Source organism: Macaca thibetana, chromosome 8, assembly GCF_024542745.1.
Source record: "Macaca thibetana thibetana isolate TM-01 chromosome 8, ASM2454274v1, whole genome shotgun sequence".
NCBI lineage: Eukaryota > Metazoa > Chordata > Mammalia > Primates > Cercopithecidae > Macaca > Macaca thibetana.
The window spans coordinates 114,714,270-114,741,295 of NC_065585.1; the positions used below are offsets into that span (position 1 = coordinate 114,714,270).

A 27,026-nucleotide genomic window follows, 5' to 3' on the forward strand; every position below is an offset into this window, starting at 1 on the left:
ACATTCCCAGCAACTCAAAAGCTCCAGTCCAATCACAGCCCCCTCTGAAATATTGCATGGTTTCAACCCATTGGGTGGTGGTGGTGGTGGTGGTGGTGGTGGTGGTTGTTTCAGCTGAAATTGTCCCATCTTTGAACACTGAAAGCCTTGTCAGGTGTTGATACAGTTTGCCTCTGTCCTCACCCAAATGTCAACTTGAATTGTATCTCCCAGAATTCCCACATGTTGTGGGAGGGACCCAGGGGGAGATAATAGAATCATGCGGACCAGTTTTTCCTGTGCTATTCTCATGATAGTGAATAAGGTCTGATGGGTTTATCAGGGTCTTCTGCTTTTGCTTCTTCCTCATTTTCTCTTGCCTCCGACATGTAAGAAGTATCTTTCGCCTCCCGCCATGATTCTGAGGCCTCCCCAGCCATGTGGAACTGTAAGTCAAATTAAACCTACTTTTCTTCTCAGTCTCAGGTATGTCTTTATCAGCAGCATGAAAACAGACTCATTGTCCCCTAGGTCATTTATTGTGACCCTCATAGTCTTTGATTGTTTCCTTGCCATCTGTGATAGCAGGATGTTTAAGACTCTTCTTGTACATTCTCTGCCCTAAATTACCCATTTCTCCAAGAAACCCTGGTTTTCTTGGGAAGTGGAATTTTAAGATCCCATTTTGGTTGTTAGCAATGCTCATTGCTACTCAGTTGGTCACTGTTTCTAGTACTCTTTGGAGAACAGAGCATATATATTTCCCCCCACTTTCTTTTTATACTTGTACCATATCTGTGTTGTCAGAATATATATTCATTACATACTATCCTCCCTTCCTTTTAACCTTCATTTAGTCTGTCAGCTACTAGCAACTGTATATTTAATGCTCACTACTGGCCCATTCATACTGGTTTCTTTAATCATTCTGATTGTCTGAAACTCAGTCTTCAGTAGATTTCTCGGGATGGGATCACAAGAACAGTATTCCCTGAGTTCCTGCATGTTCATAATTGTTTATCTGTCATCTTTGGCCTTGAAAGTCAGTTTTGCTAGATATATAGTCCTTGGCTTGCATTTTCTTTCTTTGAGTATCTTAAATATGTTCTCCTATTTTTTTCTAATATTAAACATTGCTGTTAAAACCACTGATAAAATCTAATTTTCTTTCCTTGTAAGTCACTTGCTCTTTTCCTAGATCCCAAAGGTTTGCTTGTTGTCTAAATATTTTCCCAGAATATGTCTGACGTTCATTGTTCTGGGTCAGTATTCTCAAGTGTGCACTATGTTCTTTTAGTGTGTAGTTTCATGTCTCTTTATTTTAGTAATTATAATATTTAGTAATTGAATGTTATGAGTATTAATTTTTATTCTCTCACTTGGTTTTCTGTTAGGGACTACTATTACCCTTATGTGGCATCTTGCTTATCTGTCTTCAACATTTGTTTCTTTTGAATTGTTTAAATCTCTTCATTTCTTTTTGCTATTTTTTCTTCCCATTTTTCTTGTGTCATTATCTATTGTGTTAATCTACTCTTGTGTTTCTGTTACAGGTTGAGTGTCCCTTATGTGAAATACTTGGGACCAAAGTGTTTCAGACTTCAGATTTTTTCCAATTTGGAATATTGCTGATTGAGCATCCCAAATCCCAAATCCAAAGTAATCCAGTGAGCATTTCCTTTGAGCATCATGTTTGCACTCAAAAAGTTGCAGATTTTAGAGCATTTCTGATCTCAGGTTTTCAGATTTTTTTTTTTTTCTGAGAGGCAGTCTCTGTCACCCAGGCTGGAGTGCAGTGGTGAGATTCTTGGCTCACTGCAAGCTCTGCCTCCCGGGTTCAAGCGATTCTCCTGCCTCGGCCTCCTGAGTAGCTGGGACTACAGGCGCCCGCCACCACACCCAGGTAATTTTTGTATTTTTAGTAGAAATGGGTTTCAGTGTTGCCTGGGCTGGTCTCAAACTCCTGAGCTCAGGCAATCGGCCCACCTCGGCCTCCCAAAGTGCTGGGATTACAGGTGTGAACCACCGCACTGTCCAGGTTTTCAGATTTGGGATGCTCAACCTGTAGTTTAGTCTTCATTTCCAAAGTGATGTTTTCTTTTATTTCTAATTCTGTATTGAGTTCTGTCATGTCATTTATAAGCTTTGCTAGTTTTTCACGTATGTGCCTCTTTCGTGTTTGCATAACTTTTAAATCTTTTTCGCATATTTTGAAATTCTGATGTATTGTTGGCATGCTTTCACTCTCAGTATGACATTGTATTTCTAATTTCTAACAGCTCTTTTTATTCTCTTAATCTTTTTTCTGTAGCAATCTCTTCTCATGTCTTAGCTATACTATCTTATTTTTCTAACGATAGTAAGGACAAGCTGTTTAACTTAAAGTTTTCTTCTACCTGCCTAATTTATTTCTTCTAATTTCCCTACCTGCTCCTCTGCCCCCATTTGAGGCCTTTATTATTTTAGAGACTTTTCTCAAATTTATGGTAGTTCTTGGCTTACTGGCTCATGTTTAAGAGTTGGAAAATTTAAAAAAAAAAACAAACTAATTAGAAAGTCTGTGTGCCATGAGTAGGGCTTATTCAATTCCAGACTTTACCATAAAGTAATCTGGTTGAGCTGTTTCTTTGTGGAACCCCCTGTGTTAGGATGTTTTCATTAATTTTTTTTCTTTGAGGCTGATCGGATTCTTCAGAGAAGATTCTTTCAGCCCCCTACCCTGGAGGGTATAAGCTTACTCATAGTGCTCTGGCAGCCGAATGAAGAGAGGAACATTGTTTCTCTAAATATATGAATTTTTGTTTAGGAAGGCTGCCTCAGTTGATGGTTTCCCCTAGTCCAGATTTCTATTTTTACTCCCTCCAGAGAACAATCTCTGGTAGCATATCTGAGAGGAGAAGGGACAGCTGCTGAGCTATATGGAAGGAATGAGGAGATCTGGAAGGTTCTAAGAATCTCATCTATTTTTTCAACAATTCCTCTTGTTTTTAGATTGATTCAACTTCCAGATATACCTGTTGTTTTCAGTTGCCATACTTTTTGTGGGTTCTGCAGTAGAAATTAAACATTTGCATTGAACTTTCCTGGGCCTACTAAGTCAGTTATCATTTGTCTTTCTGCTTTCTAAAATGCCTTGCTATTGTCTCTTCTCTCATTCTCTTTGTCTTAACGGTGTGTGTGAGAGTGTGTGTGTGTGTGTGTGTGTGTGTAGCCCTCCCCTATTGTTCAGTGTTGTTTCAGGAGAGAGAGGAAAGGCTAATGGCATGCATTCATTTCACCCCAGCACTTGGACCTGTATTGTACAGTGAATGTCAGGGAAGTTACTCTTCAGATCTCCTTCTGATTCTTTTGGAGCAAATAATAAAACATTTTTCTGTTGACACATATTGGGCAACATAGCAAGACCATGTCTCTATTTAAAGAAAAAGAAAAGAAAAGAAAAAAAATGGCTGGGCATGGTGGCTCACACCTGTAATCCCAGCACTTTGGGAGGCTGAGGCGGGCCTGTCACAAGGTCAGGAGGTCGAGACCATCATGGCCAACATGGTGAAACCCCATCTCTACTAAAAGTACAAAAAGTAGCTGGGCATGGTGGTGGGCACCTGTAATTCCAGCTACTTAGGAGGCTGAGTCCGGAGAATCGCTGGAACCCAGGAGGCAGAGGTTGCAGTGAGCCAAGATTGCACCATAGCACTCTAGCCTGGTGACACAGTGAGACTCTGTCTCAAAAAAAGTAAAAATAAAAAAAGAGAAATGATCATAAAGGAATCCTATGAACAATTATATGCCAGTAAATTAAACCATTTAGATCAAATGGACAAATTACTGGAAAGGAATGCTGTAGAACATGAAGAAATGTTCACCCGGTAGTTGATATTGTGATCCATTTGCAGGCTGTTACCTTCTCCTCTCAAGGATGCAGTGGAAGTGTCAACCTGGAGAAGATGCTATACAATGCAAGAGGTGAACTCTGCCCTTAGTAAAATCCAGCTGGTGGGATATTCTCAGAAAATTGTGAGTATTCATATTACATTTCAGTCATTTATGAATGCTTTCTGTTCATATTGTTATTGTTTCGAAGGATCCTATAGTTACGTTTTTAAAGCCATTCCGTTACTGAGGATCCAGAGCCTCTGTTCTTTCCTCCATTCCAGTCAGGAACAAGGGCCTAACACCTAACTGAAAATGAAAAAGGAAAGCCAAAGCGTATCTTTGGTCTGTATGGTAATATTTCATCTCTCCCTTTTAATGTGTGAACCTTGAGTGCCTAGGGATATGGAAGAGGGCTGGAGCTCTCAGGTGACAAGTATAGATTATAGGATTGCTTTCTATATTTGGAGCACGATGATCTCCATCATCTTTCTGTTTTCCTTAAAACTTTGTAGTTTACTTTATTGATTGATTGACTGAGACAAGGTCCCACTTTGTTACCCAGGCTAGAGTACAGTGGCACAAACACGGGTCACTGCAGCCTCGACTTCCCAGGCTCATGTGATCCTCCTGCCCCAAGTAGCTACTTGGGGACTATAGGCATGTGCCACCATGCCCAGCTAATTTTTGTACTTTTTTGTAGAGACAGGGTTTCGCCACGTTGCCCAGGCTGGGTTCATGCGTTCCACCAGCCTCAGCCTCCCAAAGTGCTGGGATTACAGGCGTGAGCCATTGCACCCAGTCTCTGGTTTACTTTAAAATATTTTTTGTTTTTAAACTGAGGATATTTCTGTTGTTTTTCCCTCCAGAATTACCTTGTGTGACTGTCACTGTAAGCTCATTGCACATTCTTACTGTGGTTCTCTTTTAGGAGCTTTTTGGTGCAGTCCAGGTGACGCCTCTGAGCTCTGGCTATGCCCTTGGGAGCTCCAACTGGATCATCCAGTCTCATTATGAGAAAGTGTCTTATGTCTCTGGATCCTCCTTGCTTACCACACACCCCCAGGTATTTCCAAATTCTCTTCTTGCAACTCAACTTTTTGGTTACTTAACTCAAATTCAGAATGTGTCCAGGGTACCATCAGCCATTTTTAAATCTTCCCAATTTGGTTTTCTACAGATACTCTCTAGCCAGGGTAGACTATTTGAATCCCAACATTTTGGCCTACAGGTTTCTCTGAAATAGTCCTGCTACCTTGAGGGTCACCTCTAGGGTTCTGAAATTCCCACAGTCCTTCCAAAGACCATAGCCTAATGTGGGACACAGATAGTTATGCATTTACTCAGCAAATATTAGCTGTTTAAAATCCTTCCCAAAGGCCAAGTGTCAAGTGTCATGCACACATCTGGGTATTGGGGATTCAGTGGTGACCAATGGGCAAAGCCACTCTTGTGGATCTTATGTTGTAGGGGAGTTGATGATGTTGGGGAGAGGATGGTGTATAGTAGGTAAAAAAATAAAGTATATGGCCATTTCCAATTGTGATACAAGTACTGAAAACAGTAAATCAGGATGATTTTCAGAGCGATGGAGACTGGTTTAGATTGGGTGCCCAGGAAAGCCGGTGGGAAGATCTCACTTAACTGAGATCTGGAGAGGTAAGCCATGTTGGCTGGGCGCAGTGGCTCACACCTATAATCCCATCACTTCAAGAGGCCAAAATGGGATAACTGCTTGAGCCTAGGAGTTCAGGACCAGCTTGGGCAATATGGCAAAACCCTGTCTCTACAAAAAATACAAAAATTAGCCGGGTGTGGTGGCACATGCTGTGGGCCCAGCTACTCAAGAGACTAAGGCAGAAGGATCACCTGAGCCTGGGAAGCAGAGGTTGCAGTCAGCCGAGATTGCGCCACTGCACTCCAGTGTGGGTAACAGAGTGAGATTCTGCCTCAAGAAAAAAAAAAAAAAAAGTCTGAGTATGGTGACTCATGCCTGTAAATCCCAGCATTTTGGGAGGCCAAGGCAAGTGGATCACTTTAGGTCAGAAGTTCGAGACCAACCTGGCCAACATGGTGAAACCCTGTCTCTACTAAAAATACAAAAATTAGGTGTGATGGTGTACACCTGTGATCCCAGCTACTTGGGAAGCTGAGGCAGGAGAACCACTTGAACTCGGGAGACAGAGGTTGCAGTGAGCCAAGATCGTGTGCTGCACCCAGCCTGGGTGACACAGCAAGACTCCATCTCAAAAAAAAAAAAAGAAAGAGAGAGAAAGAAAAAAGAAAAACAGAAAAATTAGCCACGTGAAGCTGTGACTGTTTGTATTATAAAGGGATGGCCAGTGAAGGGCCCCTAAAGCAAGAATAATTTGAAGGGCAGAGAAGGCTATTGTGGTCTCAGCATGGTGGTCAGCAGTGAGGAACAAGAGAGTGGCAGGCACCATGTCATTTAGTGCTAGCAGGCTGTGAGGAAGAATTTTGGTTTTATTTTAATATGGAGAGGGAAACTATTGGAAAGTTTTAAGTTACTCGTTCCAGTCATATTTAGCAAGAAGCCCAGCACATATAAACATTGTTATGAATGTGATACTTACTCCTTTTTAGGTATTTCTAAATAATTTACTGTTCATTTCCTGAATGTCGGTTATTTCTATGTTTGTAATAGGGAGTGGGGGACATTAGTTAGCTGTTGAATGGGTATATAGATACATTAGGTAACTTGTGGGAGTCCATATTCCATTTATTTATCTACATCTATTTACAGAGAGAGAGAGAGAAGGTCTTGTTCTGTCACTCAGACTGGAGTACAGTGGTGCAATCATAGCTCACTGGTAATCTCAAACTCCTGGGCTCAAGCAATCCTCCCAAGTAGCTAGGACTATAGCCACCACACCTGGCCTATTTATTTTTTAACGTAACCTCAAATTTTTATTGTCTTCATAATACAACCAAAAATGAAGCTAAGAACTGGATCACTTGGTGTTTTCTCCTTTTATCCCTTCCCAGTTAAAAATGCTTATATCTCTTAGTAGCCAGCATTCTCTTAGATCTGCAGTTGGGCCCAACACTTAAGCTTTAGCACAATCTCATTTGTAGTTTTAGCCTTTTTCCAGAAGATTGGCTTGGTCTGCCTGCGTAGCCACTCCTTCCTGCCATTAAGCCACTTTCCCTTAGCATACAGATCATCTTTGCCCTTCTTGTACCGTGTCACTCTGTGGAGTTGGTGCTGACCATGCTTCTTACACAAAGTTCAGTGGGTGTGAAGAACATTCACCATGTTTGTGAGAGCACTATCCATAAGTCAAGAAATTATTCATCTTTTAATTACAAATAAAAATTGTATATATTTATGGTATGCATGATGTCTTGATATATGCATGCATTATGGAATGGCTAAGTCAATAATTAACAGACCCATTTTAATATGGGGAGAACCATGCTGTGCTCTAGTGGGGAATAATAGGATGTCTGAGCTGCCATTCTGCATTATTTCTTTATACTTTCTTTTATAGCCAAGTTTCATCTCAAGGTCTAGAGGGGACACTGCTATTTTTTCCTGCATCTAGCGGAATTCTGGACCCTTCCTGGTTATTGAAATCAAAAGCCCATCAATGTCACCATCATCTGGTTCATTGAATCAAAATTTTTTATTGGCATCTTCTATCATTCCTGATGTGTTCTTCCATAAAAGACAGAAAGATGACTTGGCTGCCAACTCTTCTGATTTGTCCTGCTTAGTTCAAAGCCTTTACAGTACTATTGATGTAATTTCCAGTAAATTATTCTTACAAGATTCATAAATTTAAAGGGAAAATAATGTCTTGAAAGTAATGAGCAACATACCTAAGTAATTAATTTTAATTTCTAGCTGGCGACCTGTGTTATATGTAAAAAAGAAAAAAATTAGATTTTTCTTTACCCACGTAATTGGATTCTGTGTTGAATTGGCAGGGATGAGAAAAGTTTTGGTTTGAAAAACTTGATAGTCTAATTGCACAGTTAGCAAACTGTGGCCTGGGCACTAAATGTGGCATGCCACCTATTTTGGCATATAATATTTTGTTGAAGTACAGCCACACCCGTTTGTTTATGGAATGTTTATGGCTTAATATACACCATAGGCTGGACAGGGTGGCTCATGCCTGTAATCACAGCATTTTGGGAGGCCAAGGCATGATGATTGAGCCCAGGAATTCAAGACCAGCCTGGGCAACATGGCAAGACCCCATGTCTACAAAAAGTTTAAAAAAAAGAAGCCAGGTGTGGTGGCATACGCCTGTGGTCCCAGTTACTCAGGAGGCTGAGGCATGAGGATTGCTTCAGCCTGGGAGGTTGAGGCTGCAGTGAGCCATGTTTGTGCCATTTGTACTCTAGCCTGGGCAACAGAGCAAGACCCTGTCTCAAAAAAAAAAAAAAAAAAAAGGTTATAATGGCAGAATTCTACTTTAAATGTTACAGCAAACTTTGCTAACCCCTGGTCTATTTGAGTAGAATCTTTACTAACTAGGAAGAATATCACAGGCTGCTGTAGAATTCTGATAAACATAGAGAAATAAGGCTTTGGATTAAGCCTGAAGGCAGTAAGAATGGAGAAAAGAGTTAAAACATTGGCAGGTCTTTAATGCAAGAAATATTTGTTGAATGCCCACTGTCTTCAGAAAAGAAAGAATAAAAATTAGAGATCTTATATCTGCATGACATTGAGAATGGTGTTAATGGCCACTAATCCAGTTAACAAGGAAGAGTTGGCAGAGGGCCATTTGTTGCAGAAAAGGGTAGTAGGTTTCATGAATGTGAATTTGAGAACATTAGACAAATGGAAATATGGGGCTGGAACTGGGATGTGGAGGCAAGTCTGGAGACAGACTGGAGAGTTGTCACATTTTAAAAATCTAACTCAGCATGATTGCTCATGCCTGTAATCCCAACACTTTGGGAGACCAAGGCAGGCAGATCACAAGGTCAGGAGTTCAAGACCAGCCTGGCCAACATGGTGAAACCCCATCTCTACTAAAAATACAAAAATTAACCGGTGTGGTGGTGTTCACCTGTAATCCCAACTACTCAGGAGGCTGAAGCAGGAGAATCACTTGAATCTGGGAGGTGGAGGTTGCAGTGAGCGGAGATCGCACTATTGCACTCCAGCCTGGGCAACAGAGACAGACTCTGTCTCAAAAAAAAAAAAAAAAAAAAAATCTAGATAAAGGGCCGAGGGCCAAAGACTGAGCCATAGGGAACTTTTACCAACAGACAGTGGAAGGAAGAAAAAATAGTCTTGTGTAAGAATGGTTGGAGAGTTAAAGGAAAATGGAGGCCAAAGAGTGCAGCCTCCCAAATGGAGAAGGAAGAGAACTAGCCTTTACTGAGCATGAGGTCTCAGTATTAATTTTTTAATGGATTTGATATTTAGCAACCATGCTGAATTCTCTTAATTCTGATATTTATCTATTGATATTATCTTGCAATGAAGTAACAGTTTTCTCACCTCTCTTCTAACCTTTGTATCTTTTATTTTTCTTATCTTGTGACTGAGCCCTATAATACTGTATTGCACAGCAGTGATGATAGTGGACATCCTTGTCTTGTATAAGACTGTAAAAGGAAAGCTTTTGTAGTTTCTTCGTTAAACATCATGCTTACTACACCATTTTTATTTGTCAAGCTAAGGAGTGTCTCCTTTATCTCCAGCTTTCTGATTTTTTAAAAGTCAGATGTAAGTGTTATACTTTATCAAATGCTGTTGAGCATGTGCGATCAACTTTGATTTCTCTCCTTTGAGACCATTAGTGTAGTGAATTGCAGTGTTAGCTTTGCTCACGTTCAACCATCCAGTATTCCTGGGATAAATCTTGCTTGATTACAATCTATTATTTTTAAAATACTCTCCAGGAATGAGTTGGTGAGTATTTTATTGAAGTTTATAATCTATAGTCATAGGTGAAAAATGGGCCCATACATTATTTTCTTATACTACCTTTGTTTGTCAGAAACCAAGGTATGTTCATCTCATAAGGTGATTTGGGAGCCTTTCCCTCTTTTTCTAATGTCAGAAAAAAATATATGAGGTAGGGATTATCTTTTCCTGAAAGTTTGGTCAAATGTTCCATAAAACTGTCTGGATCCGGATGACCATTGAACTACGTTTTCTGGGCCAAAATTGTGCCAGAATTTTGGCAGAGATTTGTCCTTTTTGCCTAGGTTTTCAAAATCATAGGTATAGAGCTATTTATAATCCTCTTTTATTTGTTTAACCTTTTTGTGTAAGTCTGTTTTCATTCTAAATTTTATTTTCATCATCTTCTTGATCAGACTTGCCAGAAGATTGTCTATATTATTGATTTTATTCAAAAAATAAGTTTTTGCTTTTAATTGTTTTGGTTGTATTTTCATCCTTTGTTCTGCCCTTTATTTCCTTCCTTCCTTCTTTACTTCAGATTTACTGTTTTTACTAAGCGCGTTTCAGTGTTTGCTTTTCCACAAATGTATTTAAAGCAACCAGTTTGTATCTTAGTATAATTTTACTCTGTTACATTTTTGATACGCAGTGCTTTGTCATTCATCTCTAAGTATGTCATAATATTCTTTATAATGTTCATGATTTAAATAACCAAAGGTTATTTTACAGTATAATTGTTTCTAGTCCATCCAGTCTGATCAGACATAGGATTAGAGGAAATTTTTTTAAGCCTATGTTTCAAGAGTCTAATCTTTTGCATTATAATAAACATATCCTGATGGACTGAAATTTGATTAGGCTTCCTTTGAAGCACAATCTATTTTTGTAAATGTTCTCTACGTGTCTTGGAAAAGAATGTGTATTCACTGTTGGGTAAAATATTTCTATATGTATTTGAGTGTTTTGCATCATTCAAGTCTTATATCTTTGCTTAGCTACTGATTTCTGAAAAGGGTGTGTTAGTTGTTGATTATTTCTCACTGTAGTTTTACCAATTTTTAGTTTTTAATATTTCTATGCTGTATACTCAGGAGTCCATATATTCATGATCATTATATTTTATCAATCAGTTATTCTTTTTATCAGGATGCTTCGATGCTTTCTTTTTTTTCTCTATAAAAACTGCATTAAAAGCCAAGAGGCTTTTTCCCAGGTTTGGTTTGGTTTTTGTTTGTTTGTTTGTTTGTTTGTTTTTTTCTGAGACAAGGTCTTGCTGTGTCGCCCAGGCTAGAGTACAGTGGTGTGGTCTCAACTCACTGCAGCCTCTGCCTCTGCAATTCAAGCAGTCCTCCCGCCTCAGCCTCCAAAGTAGCTGGGACTACAGGCACATGTCACCATGCCTGGGTAATTTTTGTACTTTTTGTAGAGACAGGATCTTCCTATATTGCCCAGGCTGGTCTCAAACTCCTGGGCTCAAGCGATCAGTTCACCTTTGACCTCCCAAAGTGCTGGGATTACAGGCATGAGCCACCGTGCTTGGCCGGGATTTTTTTTTTTTAATCTAGTGTCTCTTGGTTGGTGAGCCTGTTTGTATTTCTTGTGATGGCTGTTGTAGTTTTGCCATCTTCTTTCATGTTTTTAGTTCGTTCTTTTCCTAGTCTTTTCTTGCCTTCCTTTAGAAGGGTAAATTTCCTTCTGTATATGTGAAAATACACATTTTATTTTTATTCTTCTGAGGTATTTCTTAGTTTATTTTTTCTGTGACTATCTTACTTACCAGTATCTGTATGTTTCCTCCCAAAGCCACACTGTCCTCTTGTCTCCCCCATCTTTCTCTCTTCCTTTGCACACCATACCCCATGCTGACCATGGTGAAACCATCTAGAATTTTAGTTCTGGGTCATTTAGAATACACATAGAGTGGTGAATGTATTCCTTATTGCAACAACAGTGATCTTCATTGAGATACATTGTAAGTTTTTCAACCTTACTTTCCATATGCAGGATCTCATAACATCCTGCTAGATTGACTTTTTTTCTTCCAGGAATACTTGAGGAATGGGAAGGAATCTAGAGGATCTTGAAGTGGTAAGCCTATGAGGCCTTGATTATTAAGAGTGTCTTTAATTTTTTCTCACATTTAAATGATAGCTTGGATGGATTAAAAATCAAAGGCAAAAAAACTTTGATAGGATAAAGCTTTGGAAATACGACTTCATTTTCCACTTGCATCACTTGTTGTTGTTAAGAACTCTGAAGGCATTTAGATTTGTGTTCCGTTATATGGGATCTGCTTTTAGAATTTTCACTTTAATATTTGTATGTTTTACAATGATTTCTCTTCAATGTGTGTTTTTCCTGTTAACATAGTGTCTGTGAGATCTTCCAGTTTCCTTTAACTTAAAAAACTTCTTAGTCATATTTTAAATTACTTACTCCTGGCTGATTTTCTTTTTCTTTTTATGGAATTTCTAGTATATAGATACTGACACTTTTGTGTATTGCATGTCTTTTTTCTTGTATATTTCCCATCTACTTCATGAAGCCTCCTGAAAAAAATCTTCCAGCTCCTGAATTCATTCTCGGCCATATTCATGCTGCTCTTCATACAAACATACTTTTGTTCACAGTATTTCTAAATGTTTCTCTTTACACTTGCTCATTTTAATCTCCCTCTGTATATTTTTTGGGACATTGTAATACATATATTCCTACTGTGGTTCACTAATTCTCCCTGTGGAGATAGATTTTAGCTCACAATGTTTAGTAGGTGCTGCCTTCCTTGGTGGTCTTGTTTGATTCCCTGCGAGCTCTCCTTGCTTGACCCTCAGGGCCCCTCCTCTCATATCTCTGCTTCAGACATTGTTTCTCCTGAGTGTCTCCCTGACTTGTCACCACTTTGCCCTTGTGGTGTGAGGGAACAACCAAGGAGTGGCTTAGTGTTCTGTGAACCTTCATCCCACTGTTCTGGCATTTCCTTCCTCACAGAGTGGGGGTTGAACTGGCCACAATCTGCCAACTGTAATATGGAGGAAAGAAAAAAGGACAAAGGGTTTTTGCGCAACCTCTCCTCCACCCGCAGTAGAAGCTATTGCCTGCCCTTTTGTCCTCATTCCAAGGCCTCTAGTTTCCCCAGGAATTTATGATTTAGTTTCTCACATTTGTCAGCTGCCTTTGCTTCTGAGCACCTCTGTCGTCTCAGTTTAGATTCTGGGAGTGTGGCAGAGCACATTGGCTCACGCCTATAATCCCAACACCTTGGGAGGCCAAGGTGGGAGGATTTCTTGAGCTCAGGATGTTCGAGACCAGCTTGGGCAACATAGTGGGACCCGTCTCTACAAAAAATCAAAAAAGAAGCTGGGCGTGGTGGCACACGCCTGTGGTCCCAGCTACTCGGGATGCTGACGTGGGAGGATCACTTGAGTTAGGGAGGTTGAGGCTGCAGTGAGCTGTGGCCGCACCAGTGTGCTTCAGCCTGGACCACACAGTGAGACCCTGTCTCAAAATAAATAAAAAAAAATAAAAATAAAAATAGATTCTAGGAGCATACCAGCAGTTCATGCCCATGTGTGGTCTTGTCAGGAGTCATAGTAGACGTCTTATTTTGAAATAATATTATTTTCTTCTATTTCTGATTAGAAAATTTTAATTTGTATTTATTGTAGTAATTTTGGAAAACACAAAAATCTCAGAGAAAAGATAAAAATTGTATGAATCCTAACATTAAGAGCTATTTGCAGCCTGCTTTTCTGCTCTTTCTGATGAACTGTGTAGTGAACTTTACTTAGGTCATCATGGATTCTACCACATGACATATGATATCTGTCTAGTGCTCTGTCCCGTGGATATACCATGAAATGTTTAACTCTTTCTCACTGTTGGACATTTAAATGGTTTAAAACTTTTTTCCTGAAAAAAACTTATTTCAAACAGTTGTATAGTCTGCCCAGAAAGAGGGCCCAGGACACAGTTTAAAAATAATACTAATAGAACAAAACAAGCAGCACCTGTTGGAAAGATCCCATAATGTATTGGCAATAACTAGCAAGCACTTTTGATAATTGAAGTCGCGGCCTTTCTGACCGTGGAAATCAAATGAATGGATTTGCTTGTGACTTTTGAACCTGTATTTGAATACTACATTTTGTATTATGTTGGTTTGAAAAGGCAACGTAATAGTCATATTATTTCAATAGCTTCTTGGCTACTCTGCCTGACTTCAGGGGTAGACTTGAGTTTTAGATGTGAAACTCCCCAGCATAGTATAGCAAAAGCTACATAGACCTAGACATTAGGGCTTAGTTTTATAATTTATTTATTTATTTTTGAGACAGTCTCACTCTGTTGCCCAGGTTGGAGTGCAGTGGCGTGATCGTGGCTCACTGCAACCTTAAACTCTCCAGGCTCAGATGATCCTCCCACCTCAGCCTCCCAAGTAGCTGGGACTACAGTGCACCAGCACATCTGGCTAATTTTTTTTTTTTTTTTTTTTTAGAAACAAGGTTTTACCATATTGCCCAGGCTGGTCTTGAACTCTTGGGCTCAAGCGATTCACCCATCTCAGCCTCCCAAAGTGGTGGGATTACAGGCATGAGCCACCACGCCTGGTCTGGTTAGTTTTTTTTTTTTTTTTTTTTTTTGAGACGGAGTCTCGCTCTGTCGCCCAGGCTGGAGTGCAGTGGCGCAATCTCGGCTCACTGCAAGCTCCGCCTCCCGGGTTCACGCCATTCTCCGGCCTCAGCCTCCCGAGTAGCTGGGACTACAGGCGCCCGCCACTGCGCCCGTCTAATTTTTTTTCTGTTTTTAGTAGAGACGGGGTTTCACCATGGTCTCGATCTCCTGACCTTGTGATCCGCCCGCCTCGGCCTTCCAAAGTGCTGGGATTACAGGCGTGAGCCACCGCGCCCGGCCAGTTTTAGAAACTTATCTATAATAGAATGTGACACTGATGTCCTTACCAGGCTAAGATTTGAAGTATGGAAAATTGTTGGGCACGGTAGAGTATTTTGTTGTTACTCTTGGCAGTATGTTTTCATTTGTGTTTAGGTTTAGTTTGTTTATTGTTTTGATCTTTTCTCATCCTTCTGACCACAAAACAGACCTGGAAAGGTACCCATCCTACCCCTTTAGCTGTTACCTGAAGGCCTTGAAGACTCTCCAACACCTTGGTCTCTGGCCAGGAATAAATTTGGAAAACCAGGCACAGCCAGTCAGTGGGCTGTTTCCTTCCCACATAACTTTTGGCCTTGAAGCTAAGACACGTGGTTCCCTAGTTTCTAAGGCTCCTGGGTCTTTGAGGGAGAAGGGGAGGAGAGATGATTTGAAAGCAAGGGTTCCACAGGGGGATATCTGCCTTCAAGCAGTGGTTCTTAACATTTTGTGGGGCATTAACCAAAAGCCTGATAGTAATAATCTGATGAGAAGTACTCCAAAAAAAGTAATAAAACATTTATGCACATTGACACAGACTTCGCTTTTTATTTCTGGAGACCCTGAGTTTATGGAGTCCTCAGAAGCCCATTGTTATTTTTCAGGTTAAGAATCTCTGGCTTAGAATTTTGGAAAGAATTTGTTTAAGAAATGAAATAAAAGGGCCGGGCGCGGTGGCTCAAGCCTGTAATCCCAGCACTTTGGGAGGCCGAGACAGGCGGATCATGAGGTCAGGAGATCGCGACCATCCTGGCTAAGACGGGGTGAAACCCCGTCTCTACTAAAAAGAAAAAAATACAAAAAATTAGCCGGGCGAGGTGGCGGGCGCCTGTAGTCCCAGCTACTCGGGAGGCTGAGGCAGGAGAATGGCATAAAACCCAGGAGGCGGAGCTTGCAGTGAGCTGAGATCTGGCCACTACACTCCAGCCTGGGCGGCAGAGCGAGACTCCGTCTCAAAAAAAAAAAGAAATGAAATAAAAGAAAATGAATTGGCATTTTCCACCCAGTCATTCCCTGAGCTTATGATGTTTTATTCTTCACTGTGGGAATTCCTTCTTATCCATGGGGTTGGAAGATGGTGGTTGGCCTATGAGAAGGTCTCCTAGAGCTGGCACAATTCCCACACCTGTACTTCATGATCCTTTTCCCTTTGAAGGTCAGGGGAATGCTCCTATTGGCTCATTTTCTTGAGGTCTTAAAGACTCTGGCACTGGTTGGGCCTGGTGACTTGCGCCTGTAATCCCAGCACTTTAGGAGGTCGAGGCAGGAGGATTGCTTGAGCCCAGGAGTTTGAGACCAGGCTGGGCAACATGGTAAAACTCCATCTCTACAAAAAATACAAAACTTAGCTGGCCATGGTGGCATGCACCTGTGGTCCCAGCTACTTGGGAAGCTGAGGTGGGAGTCTCGCTTGAGCCCAAGGAGGTTGAGGCTGCAGTGAGCTGAGGTCACGCCACTGCACTCCAGTCTGAGCAATAGAGCAAGATTCTGTCTCAAAAATAAATAAGAAATAAATAAAGACTGGCAGTAATGTAGTTTCTTCTCTTAAATCTAAAGAAAATATCTTAAATTTGGATTTCTTGAATCAGGTTTTTTGTTTTTGGGGTTTTGTTTTTTGTTTTTTGTTTGTTTGTTTGTTTGTTTTGAGACAGGGTCTTACTCTGTCACTCAGGCTGGAGGGCAAGGGCATGATCTCAGTTCACTGCAACTTCTGCCTCCTGGGCCTAAGAGATCCTCCCATCTCAACCTCTTGAGTAGCTAGAGGTATAGGCGCACACCACCATGCCAGCTAATTTTTTTGTATTTTTTGTAGAGATGGGGTTTTGCCCTGTTGCCCAGGCTGGTTTCAAACTCCTGGGCTCAAGTGATCCACCTGCCTCGACCTCCCAAAGTTCTAGGATTAAAGGCATGAACCACCATGCCCAGCCAAATCAAATTTTTAAGAACTAAGGCAGTTGCTAGGTAGGTTTGTTTTGTTTTTTGTAATGTTTTCTTCCCCCTGAATTTCCCCAAATGTTATGCTGTTTCTGCAATACTATGCCCTGATCTGGAAGCTCTACAGTAAAAATTAAGCCTAATATATTTGGGGGCTAGGGCGGCAGGTAAGCTGAGCTACTAATAGTCCATGGATTGGTTGGAGGTAGGTCCCACGAAGCAAAGAGGGGGAGACCGGACAATTTACTGGCTCTCCACCTGTTTCTTTCCATGCTTTCTATCTTATTTGTCTTATCTGGCTATACAGCTTCTCTCTGCAGAATGTTTCCTTCTTTCAGAAATAAAGTATACCATTTATGGTGCATTTGTTTAGTTGTTCATTCATTACCTCCTGTAGTTAGTGATATTTCCTAAACCCCTACTTTGGGGAACAGAGTAAGCTAGGCTATAGGAGAAACATGAAATTTACAGAAGTGGTAATAGTGGGCGAAGATGTGTACATGCAGAACTTTTCTCCAGGGTGCAGGTGATCAGTCAAGTGGATCTGGTGCTTCCATCTCCTCACCTGCCATGACATTATAATTTGTTTCTCTCTGTCTGGACTGCTATAGGGGCCTTAAAAATGTTCTCTGTTTGCTCTCACCTACCTCCTGTAGCAAAATCTCCTGTAATTGCTGTTACCGGAATGTCATTTGCTGCTTCAGAAGGTTGACTCCTCACTGCCCACTCTGTCAGTGGGCATGATCCTGACCATTTTGGTCCTTTACCAATTGCACTCTCTTTACTCAACTCCTTTCTCTAGCCCAGAGTACACTCTCCATCCTGCAGTGGTCATGCTTCCTCTCACCTTCCTGACTCCCACTGCACTCTTTCCCAGTGTGAAATTCTCACGTTTCCTACCAGACCATGTTCTTTTTATTTATTCATCTATTCAGCAAATGTTTCTTTAGCAAATGCTGTATGCCAGGCATTTTGCTAGGCAACAGGGAAACAAAGTTCTTGCCTTCACGGAGCTTCAGAGTCCTGTGGGGGACACAGACAAGTAAATAGTACTTTCAGTTTGGAGTCATCAGTGCTGAGATAGAAAGTATTAGAAGCCACAGGGCACATGTTAAAGGGACAACTTGGTATTGGGGAAGGGAGAGATGTCCGGGAGATGTTCCAAAGGCAGTGAGTGACCCAGGCTGTTGAAATTGAGTCTTAAGTTCCTTAGCCAAGGAAGAAAAGAAAACTGGAGCAAAACATCATCTGCCAAAAGCCATGTGTTACTGACCTCACCTGGCCTGGTGCAGCTTGCTAGTCTGCATTCCTCTTGGCATCTGTATACTCAGTGCAAACTCTGAAAATTTGCATTATACTTTCTGTGGCTTTTTGAAAAATCCTTTTTCTAAAATTATGCATAAATGTTTTCTTTAACTGGATTATAAGCTTCTAGGGACCAGGTCTTCTTCTCATGCCTTGTGCCAAGTGTTCAATCTAAATGAAGCATCAGAGGCCCGACACCATGGCCACAGCCCTCTTAGGCTTGGGGTTTATGAAAATATTATTCCTCAAGTTTGTGAGAGCAACAGGAGGCAGCCAAATGCCTGGGCAGATAGGATGGGTACCCAGTGAAACCACACCTCCAAGCCAAAGACGGTTGAAAGCCTGAAAGCCAAGCTACAAGTTAAATCTTCGGACTCGGATTGAGAATTTATCTTTCTGTTTGGTGCGCTTTCCCCTGATTGATCCCCACCCTTCACCTATTTTACATATACCTACCCTTTCCTACTTAGTTTTCTACACTGTGATACTCACCTTTTATTGGTGTCTTTGCTTTAACCTTTTTTACATACTAACCAATCAGCATGCACTGTGCATCCTCTGCTTGTAAGAACCCAGACTCAGTCAATAATAGGAGAGAACCACCCAACTGCAGGGGTGGGGGACCACCCCCCACATCCCCTCTCTTCTAAGAGCTGTTCCATCGCTCAATAAAATTCTTCTTCACCCTCCTCGCCCTTTAATGTTCAGTGTATTCTCATTCTTCTTGGGCGCTGTACAAGAGCTCGGACACCACTGAACACAGGTATAAGCAGTAACAGGTAAGCTGGGGCACACCAGCGTGGCTGAGTGAGGCCCGAGTGGGGCGTCGCTGGCCAGGGGCCCTGGCTTGCAAAGTGACCAAAAAGAAGAATCACTTGTTTGTGACTTTCAACTTTGTAAGGTATTTTAAGTTGGTACTTGGACAAGATGGCTTTTTCTTTGTGTGTGTGTTTGAACAAAATGTTCCCGTTTGCAGCACTCAGTGAGTGGTCATTGACACCAGTAATCTATACATTTGCCCTTTGGTGGTGAAATGGAGATGTTTGAGGTGTCAGCTTGCTTTGGAGAGTGTCACTAAAAGCCTTTTAAGCCTGCTTCATCACAGTAGCCCTGGGAATCAACGAGAAATGTCTCTGAGTTAAGGGCTAAAATTACAAACATCCAGTCTGACCTGATCATGAGGTATCTTAAAATGGTTCCCACTTGGTGACATTCGTACTGTAGCACTGCCTCTGTTTGTGTGTTGGCGGTCCTTTAATATTCAGAGGAAGATGCTGATGGCCAAGTTTCAGAGATGTTTGCAGAGTTTGCTCTGTGTTACATGTTTTGTTTTGTTTGAGACGGAGTTTTGCTCTTGTTGCCCAGGCTAGAGTGCAATGGCGTGATCTCAGCTCACTGCAACCTCCACCTCCCGGGTTCAAGCAATTCTCCTGCCTCAGCCTCCCGAGTAGCTGGGATTATAGGCACCCGCCACCACGCCTAGTTAATTATTTGTATTTTTAGTAGAGACGGAGTTTCACTATGTTGGCCAGGCTGGTCTCCAGTGCCTGACCTTGTGGTCCACCTGCCTCGGCCTCCTAAAGTGCTGGGATTACAGGCGTGAGCCACCGAGCCCTGCCTGTGTTACATGTTTTTATCTGGATCGGTAGTTCTTTTGTTTTGTTTGAGAGGGAGACAGTCTTGCAATGCCGGCCAGGCCAAAGCACAGTGGTACACACATAGCTCACTGCAGCCTCAAATGTCTGAGCTCAAGTGTAGATTAGCAGTTCTTCATCTTTTTAGGATTATGGCCCCATTTCACCACCCAGTTAAATTTATGGAAAAGTATACACAGAGGCTGGGCATTGTGGCTCATGACTGTAATCCCAGCACTTTGGGAGACCAAAGCAGGAAGATCGCTTGAGGTCAGGAGTACAAGACCAGCCTGGCCAACATGGTGAAAATTTTCCCTACTAAAAATACAGAAGTTACCTGGGCTTGGTGGTAAGCACCGGTAATCCCAGCTACTCAGGAGGCTGAGGCAGGAGATCGCTTGAACCCGGGAGGTGGAGGTTGCAGTGAGCCGAGATGAGAAGAAAAAAGAAAAGTATACACAGGCACACACAGAATTGTATATACCATTTCAGAAGGTTCCTGGATCCTCTAAAGTCCCTCATCTCCCTTCAGCCCTTGGGATCATTATTGGTTCATTCTAACAAGGTCCATATAAAATGGTTGCCATTTTAAGCTAACTGCTACCCATTGATGCTTGGTTCCTTTGTCACCATTCTGGTTTCTTTCCAGTTGATACTCGCACATGAGAAATCATCTGAGGCCCCTTACACATCTGCTAAGAATCGCTGTCCTGTACTTACCTTCCTCTCTTCTCTGGAAACAATGGATGCATATGTATTTGTTGGAGAAGTACAAATAGATGAGTTCTGCCCAAGCAGAGAAAACGCTCTTACATACTTGTGTGAATATACTCGTGCAAATAGAAAATAGAAGCTATTCACATATAGCTCTTTTTACCACTGGCCTTTTTCTGTTTTCATATTAAATGTTTTTCAGGTTATAAAGCTGCTTATAACGTAAGACCACAATTATGTTATTTAAAAAATAATGAAGCTCATGTATCCATGCTTATATATAATAGAAGGTGAAAGGAAATACTCAAGACACAGCTCCTCAGAGACCACAATGCAGATGTTGAGACTTTGCTATTATTTGGAATTTTATTTATTGCGAAATTGGGTGGGACAGAAAAAAGAGGGATAGGCCTTCATAGTAAACTGTGTTGCTAGCTTTTTTCTTCTGATGATCCACTGGGTATTTTCAATGGAGACGAGGAGAGGATGCATTTCAGATGGAAATCTTTATGAGCTCTCCTGTGAGCTCTCCAGCTTCTTAATCCATGGGCCCTCATTTTGGTTTCTTATTTTAATCCTAATTTATTTAGAAAGGGTAATATTTTTTGAAATGATTGGAAAACAATCAAAATTAAATTCAAGCTGTGGTGAGTAAAAATAAAAACACAGCATCATAAGAATCACATAGTAGTGTGCCCTGGGAGTTCCTAGTTCACAAGAAGATCATGGATGTTAACCTATGAGACTTACAGAAGTCATCTAAGGGAGATGGGTCAAGAAATAGCCCCATTTTATAGGAAACTCAGCTCAGAGCCATGACTGAGGTCATGAGGCTGGTCATGGAATTGGGAGTAGATTTGACCTTCTAGTTCCCAGTCCAGGGTTCTTCATGGCTTCTATGCCACTGGGATTTAGTGTAAATCTCCTTACCTCTTTGAGTCCCAAATTCCATATTCCCGTAGTGTATGCTTATTTCCTGTGCTTCAGAGTTATTTTAAGAATCAAATTCTATAATGTATGCTTCTCAAAGTGTGATCCCCCAGGCCAGCAATGGCAGCATCTCCTGGGAACATGTGAAAATGCAGATTCTCAGGCCCCATCCCAACCTGCATCTGAAACTCTGGGAGGGACCCAGCAATCCGTGTTTTAGCACACCCTCCAGGGGATTCTGACTCACATGAAGCTTGAGAACCACTGATGACATGTGAGATAGCATTTTGAAACGAAGAAAGCATTACAGAAATACAAGATACCTTGTTTTAATGGAGGTAAAATGTATATATGGTGAAACATAAAGTTCTTAAATGTGTAAAACTGAATTTTGATATAATCACTGCCCCAGTGAAGATACAGAACTTGTTCATCCCTGCGTAAAACTTCCTCTTGCCTCCTGCCATCAGTCCCCACCCAACTTAGGCAGCCAGTGGTTAAGGACAGACTATTCCTTAGAGAACGTAAGAGAACTCGATGATGGGTTCAACATAGAAAGAGCAATGTCTGTGTTCTCTTATTCTTTCACTATTTGCAGGTAATGCTCCTTTTAAAATTACCAACCATATTTCTGTGTTCTTTTTCAGCCCATGGACCAAGCTTCTCTCAAAAACAGCGATGTTCTTGTCCTGACAGGGCTTACCCAGATCCCCACTGCAAACCCAGATGGCATGGTGGGAGAATTCTGCAGCAACCTAGGTGTGCAACCATCTCTCATCTTACGTTGGATGCTCTATCTTGCATTTATTTTACAATAATAAATATACTGGCCGGGCGTGGTGGCTCAAGCCTGTAATCCCAGCACTTTGGGAGGCCGAGACGGGTGGATCACGAGGTCAGGAGATCGAGACCATCCTGGCTAACACGGTGAAACCCCATCTCTACTAAAAAATACAAAAAACTAGCCGGGCGATGTGGCGGACACCTGTAGTCCCAGCTACTCGGGAGGCTGAGGCAGGAGAATGGCGTGAACCCGGGAGGCAGAGCTTGCAGTGAGCTGAGATCCGGCCACTGCACTCCAGCCTGGGCGACAGAGCCAGACTCCGTCTCAAAAAACAAACAAACAAACAAACAAACAAAAATAATAATAATAATAATAAATATACTATTTTACAATAATGCGGGAAGGAGTGCTTACAGGGTAGCAGTTGTCAAAGAAGGGAGGCAGTACATCTTTGCAAATAATAGCACAGAAAAGAGTGTTACACTTTGAACTCACAACAGCAATACAGTGAACAGATATATATATATATGTTTGTTTGTTTGTTTGTTTTTGAGACAGAGTCTTGCTCTGTCACCCAGGCTGGAGTGCAGTGGCATGATCTTGGCTCACTGCAACCTCCGTCTCCTGGGTTCAAGTGATTCTCCTGCCTCAGCCTTCTGAGTAGCTGGGACTACAGTCATGTGCCACCACACCTGGCTAATTTTTGTACTTTTCATAGAGACAGGGTTTCACCATGTTGGCCAGGCTGGTCTGGAACTCCTGACCTCAGGCGATCTGCCCACATTGGCCTTCCAAAATGCTGGGATTTCAGGTGTGAGCCACAGCACCCAGCCAAACAGGTATATTTTTTCCCCACTAATATTTGCTTGGTTTTATTCTTTCTTCTTTTGGAGAAAGGCTAAATTAAGAGAGGTATGGGTCATTTTCTACCTGTAAGAAATTTATTTTCCTTCAGCTATAACTCACTAAATCTGAGTAGCTGGGACTACAGGTGCACACTACCGTGCCCGGCTAATTTTTGTATTTTTAGTAGAGATGGGACGGGGTTTCACTATGTTGGCCAGGCTGGTCTCGAACTCCTGACCTCATGATCCATCCGCCTCGGCCTCCCAAAGTGCTGGGATTACAGGTGTGAGCCACCGTTCCCAGCCTCTCTTTCTCTTCTTACGAGGGCATGAATCCCATCATGGGGCCTGCACCCTTGTGACCTCATCTAAACCTGATCACTTCCCAAAGTCCCTGCCTCTCTGTACCATCACAGTGGGGGTTAGGCCAACAACATAAGAATCTTGTGGGGGACACACACATTCAGTCCGTAACAGCTAAGTTAATGAGCTCAGACCTTCAGCTCTAGCAACTTTAAGTGATACTACTTCTGCTCTAGGAAGAAGAAGTGGTCATCTTCTTATATTTACATGGAAGGCACTGTTCTTAGAAATTTCACTTGGCCATGCTAATAAACATAGTCTGTTTTTGTTCTTTGATACTAACCCAAAGGTAATTTATTTTTACCTTAGAAAAATAATTGGACTAATCTCAAATAGTCTTGGTTTGTATGTTTGTTTGTAGTCTAGAATCATCTACTCGAAGAACTTTAGGCTTGAAAGGAACCTTACTTCTAATTCAGTCTCCCAAAGTGGGGTCCACTAACCACATTCCTTAAGACCAATGGGATTACTTATTAAAAATGCAAATTTGGGGGCCCTACCTGGTAAGTCAGAATCTCTGGGGAAAGGAGACACCCAGAAGAAAAGTTGCATTTTCAACATATTCTCTGACATTTTCCATGCAAACTGAAGCTTGAAAATTACTGATCTCATTCATTCTTTTCGTGTAACGGATGCAGGAACTGAGGCCAGGGAAGGTTGTAGTGGCTTTCCTGTGGTCCTGTGGGTTGGGACAGAGGTAGGATTTGAGCCAGGCTCTTGAGCTATGACCAGCTATGTTGATTTTCTCCACTGTACCCTACTTTAATACCATACTCTAGCAATAGCAAGTCCACCAGCACTCAAGTTACAGCATCTAGATGAGCCTAAGTACTTAAAGTATAGGGGATTTTCCTGCAGACAAACGTTAATGAAAGAAAATACTACTAACTCCTGCAGACAAATATTACTCAAACAGAAAAACTTGGCCTATTTCCTTATATGTCATTCAGCCATGTTCAGAGACTGAACAGAGACAAATCCAGCAAATTTTTGAGCAGGATCTAAAACAGGAAGGAGCTTGGAGGCTCTGTTCTGAAGCTCAGCTGCCATTGGTAAAAACCCAAACCCCTAATCACGTGCTCTATTCCCAGGGACCTAGATTAGACAGTGATGAGAAAATCAGTATCAGCCTATAGCATCCCCTGCTTTGATGTGTTCTTCAAAAGAAGCAGGTTATTAGACAGGCGAGTGAATCATAAAAACAGAAGTCGGAAAACAAGTGCAAATCTTATTTTACAAGTTACAGTCTATAACACTGCCTTCTTGATACAATGTTTTTTCTCCTCTGGCATCCACTTTTCTAGCTCTGACAGTCCGCAATGGAGGAAATGTGTTGGTTCCCTGCTACCCTTCTGGAGTGATCTATGACCTCCTGGAGTGCCTATATCAGTACATCGACTCAGCTGGGCTCTCCAGCGTCCCCCTCTACTTCATCTCCCCTGTGGCCAACAGTTCACTGGAGTTTTCCCAGATCTTTGCTGAGTGGTATGTCAGTAGTTTTTTTCTATGAATTTTATTTGATTCAGGACATTCAAGCAGTAAGAATAAAAATAATCCTGTTTTTTCTCACATTACTATGGAAATTTCATTTTGTTGTTTTTCTTTCTGTGATAAGATTGCATTATTAAAAGCCAAAACTGTGGCATTGCTAAGTTTAGAATAATAGTTGTCAAAGAGGGAAGCATGTAAGGCAGAGACTTACCTTAGCCCAGCACTTTCAAAATTGGTAACAAAAATCTTATATACTACTCAAATGTCACCCTCTGCCTGTTACTCAGTGAAATGACATTCTAAAAGTTAAAAAAATTTTTCAAGCCCAAGCTCATGTTATCTAAAATGTATAGTACCAAATCTGAGAAGAAAAACTAGATTTTTTAAAGTTGCAATAGTATGATATTTGACAAAATTTTATTACATCAGAAAATTGATCAAATCCTAGAGTTGGCAAAATATTAAACAATACGAAGTTAGTGAACCTTTTTAGAGTTTAGATGCATGTTTGAATGTAACTCACCTGACCAAAAATAAAGGGAGAAGTGGGAAATAACTTGTACAATATCCCAATGGTGCCTTAGAATGGTGCTTCCCAAACGTTCTGGGACTGTGACACAGGCAGTCTAGGGTGCATTTAATCCTTTTAGTCGTGAGGTAACCAGATAGACACAGCACGTACTGAGTTTCTAATTAAAAAGGAATTTGTGCATCACCTTCTCGTAACATATTCAATTATGCTGCTCCCAACCCTTGCTTTTTTAAAGTACTTTTTTCATTCCCTTCTGTGGTCTTTTTTTCTAAACCCCACCTGTGTTTAGACTCATACAGGCTTCTCTATCCTATGTACAAATTATTCTTCTCTGTAGCGTTTTTTTTCTGTTTGTTTATTTTAAGACGGAGTCTTGCTCTGTCGCCCGGGCTGGAGTACAGTGGCACAATCTTGGCTTACTGCAACCTCTGCCTCCTGGGTTCAAGCAATTCTGTTTCAGCCTCCCGAGTAGCTGGGATTACAGGCACCCGCCACCATGCACGGCTAATTTTTGTATTGTTAGTAGAGACGGGGTTTCACCATGTTAGTCAGCTGTTCTCAAACTCCTGACCTCAGGTGATCCGCCTGCCTTGGCCTCCCAAAGTGCTGGGATTACAGGCGTGAGCCACTGCGCCCGGCCCTTTGTCACTTTTTATTGGTACCCAGTGAATTTTATCCTTTGTGAACAGGGTCTCATTTTTCCCAACAGAGGAAGGTCATCTTGAGTAATGAGCAGTCTACCCTCAGTATCACTTGCACATTTCATCAGTGTGCTCTGAATTTCTGCTTCCAGATCCTTAATAAAAATACTGAAGAAGATAACTCCCTGGGCCAGCCCTGTGGGCCTCTGTGCTTGGATCCCAGCAGGGTGTGCACTCTTCAAGTCCAGTTTTCACCCACCACATATGTTTTATGTTGTTGGAATATTTTATTCAACAGAAGTCGAGAATACAAAAATGAGAGGAGGTTATTTTTGTGTTTCTGGTTTTTAGATATTTGTTAGTTTCTAATATACATGTAATATGTGTTTACCATAGAAAAAAATTTAAATTACAGAAGACAGTAAAAAAAAAAAAAAAAACTGACCCCGGCCAGGCACAGTGGCTCACACCTGTGACCCCAGCACTTTGGGAGGCCGAGGCGGGTGGATCACCTGAGGTCAGGAGTTTGAGACCTGCCTGGCCAACATGGCGAAACCCCATCTCTACTAAAATACAAAAATTAGCCGGGCGTGTGGTGGGTGCCTGTAATCCCAGCTACTTGGGACGCTGAGGCAGGAGAATCACTTGAACCTGGGAGGCAGAGGTTGCAGTGAGTCGAGATCGCGCCTTTGTACTCCAGCCTGGGACAAAGGGAGACTTCATCTCAAAAAAAAAAAAAAAAAAAAAAAAAAACTGACCCCATAATCCTGCTATCCAGAAATAACTTACCACTCTTAGCATTCTGATGTATTTCTTTTTCCTATATCAGTATCATACTGAATATTTAATTTTGAATCTTGCTTTTAAAAATTAAATATTAGAGGCCAGGCACAGTGGCTCATGCCTGTAATCCCAGCACTTTGGGAAGCTGAGGTGGGTGGATCACGAGGTCAGGAGATTGAGACTATCCTGGCTAACACGGTCAAACCCCATCTCTACTAAAATTACAAAAAATTAGCCAGTTGTGGTGGCGGGCGCCTGTAGTCCCAGCTACTCGGGAGGCTGAGGCAGGAGAATGGTGTGAACCCGGGAGGCAGAGCTTGCAGTGAGCCGAGATGGCGCCACTGCACTCCAGCCTGGGTGACAGAGCAAGACTCCGTCTCAAAAGAAAAAAAAAA

The 27,026-nt window shown here is 41.6% G+C and overlaps 1 protein-coding gene across 2 annotated transcripts in view; it reads left to right on the forward strand.

Annotated features, from left to right (window-relative positions):
- INTS9 (integrator complex subunit 9) overlaps positions 1-27,026 on the forward strand; it is a 140,554-nt gene that overhangs the window by 87,144 nt on the left and 26,384 nt on the right. For both annotated transcript variants that reach the window (XM_050802481.1, XM_050802482.1), the window contains 4 exons: positions 3,873-3,993; positions 4,781-4,915; positions 21,840-21,951; positions 24,489-24,669. In XM_050802481.1, coding sequence (XP_050658438.1) covers positions 3,873-3,993; positions 4,781-4,915; positions 21,840-21,951; positions 24,489-24,669 — 549 coding nt within the window. The remainder of the gene's footprint in view (positions 1-3,872; positions 3,994-4,780; positions 4,916-21,839; positions 21,952-24,488; positions 24,670-27,026) is intronic.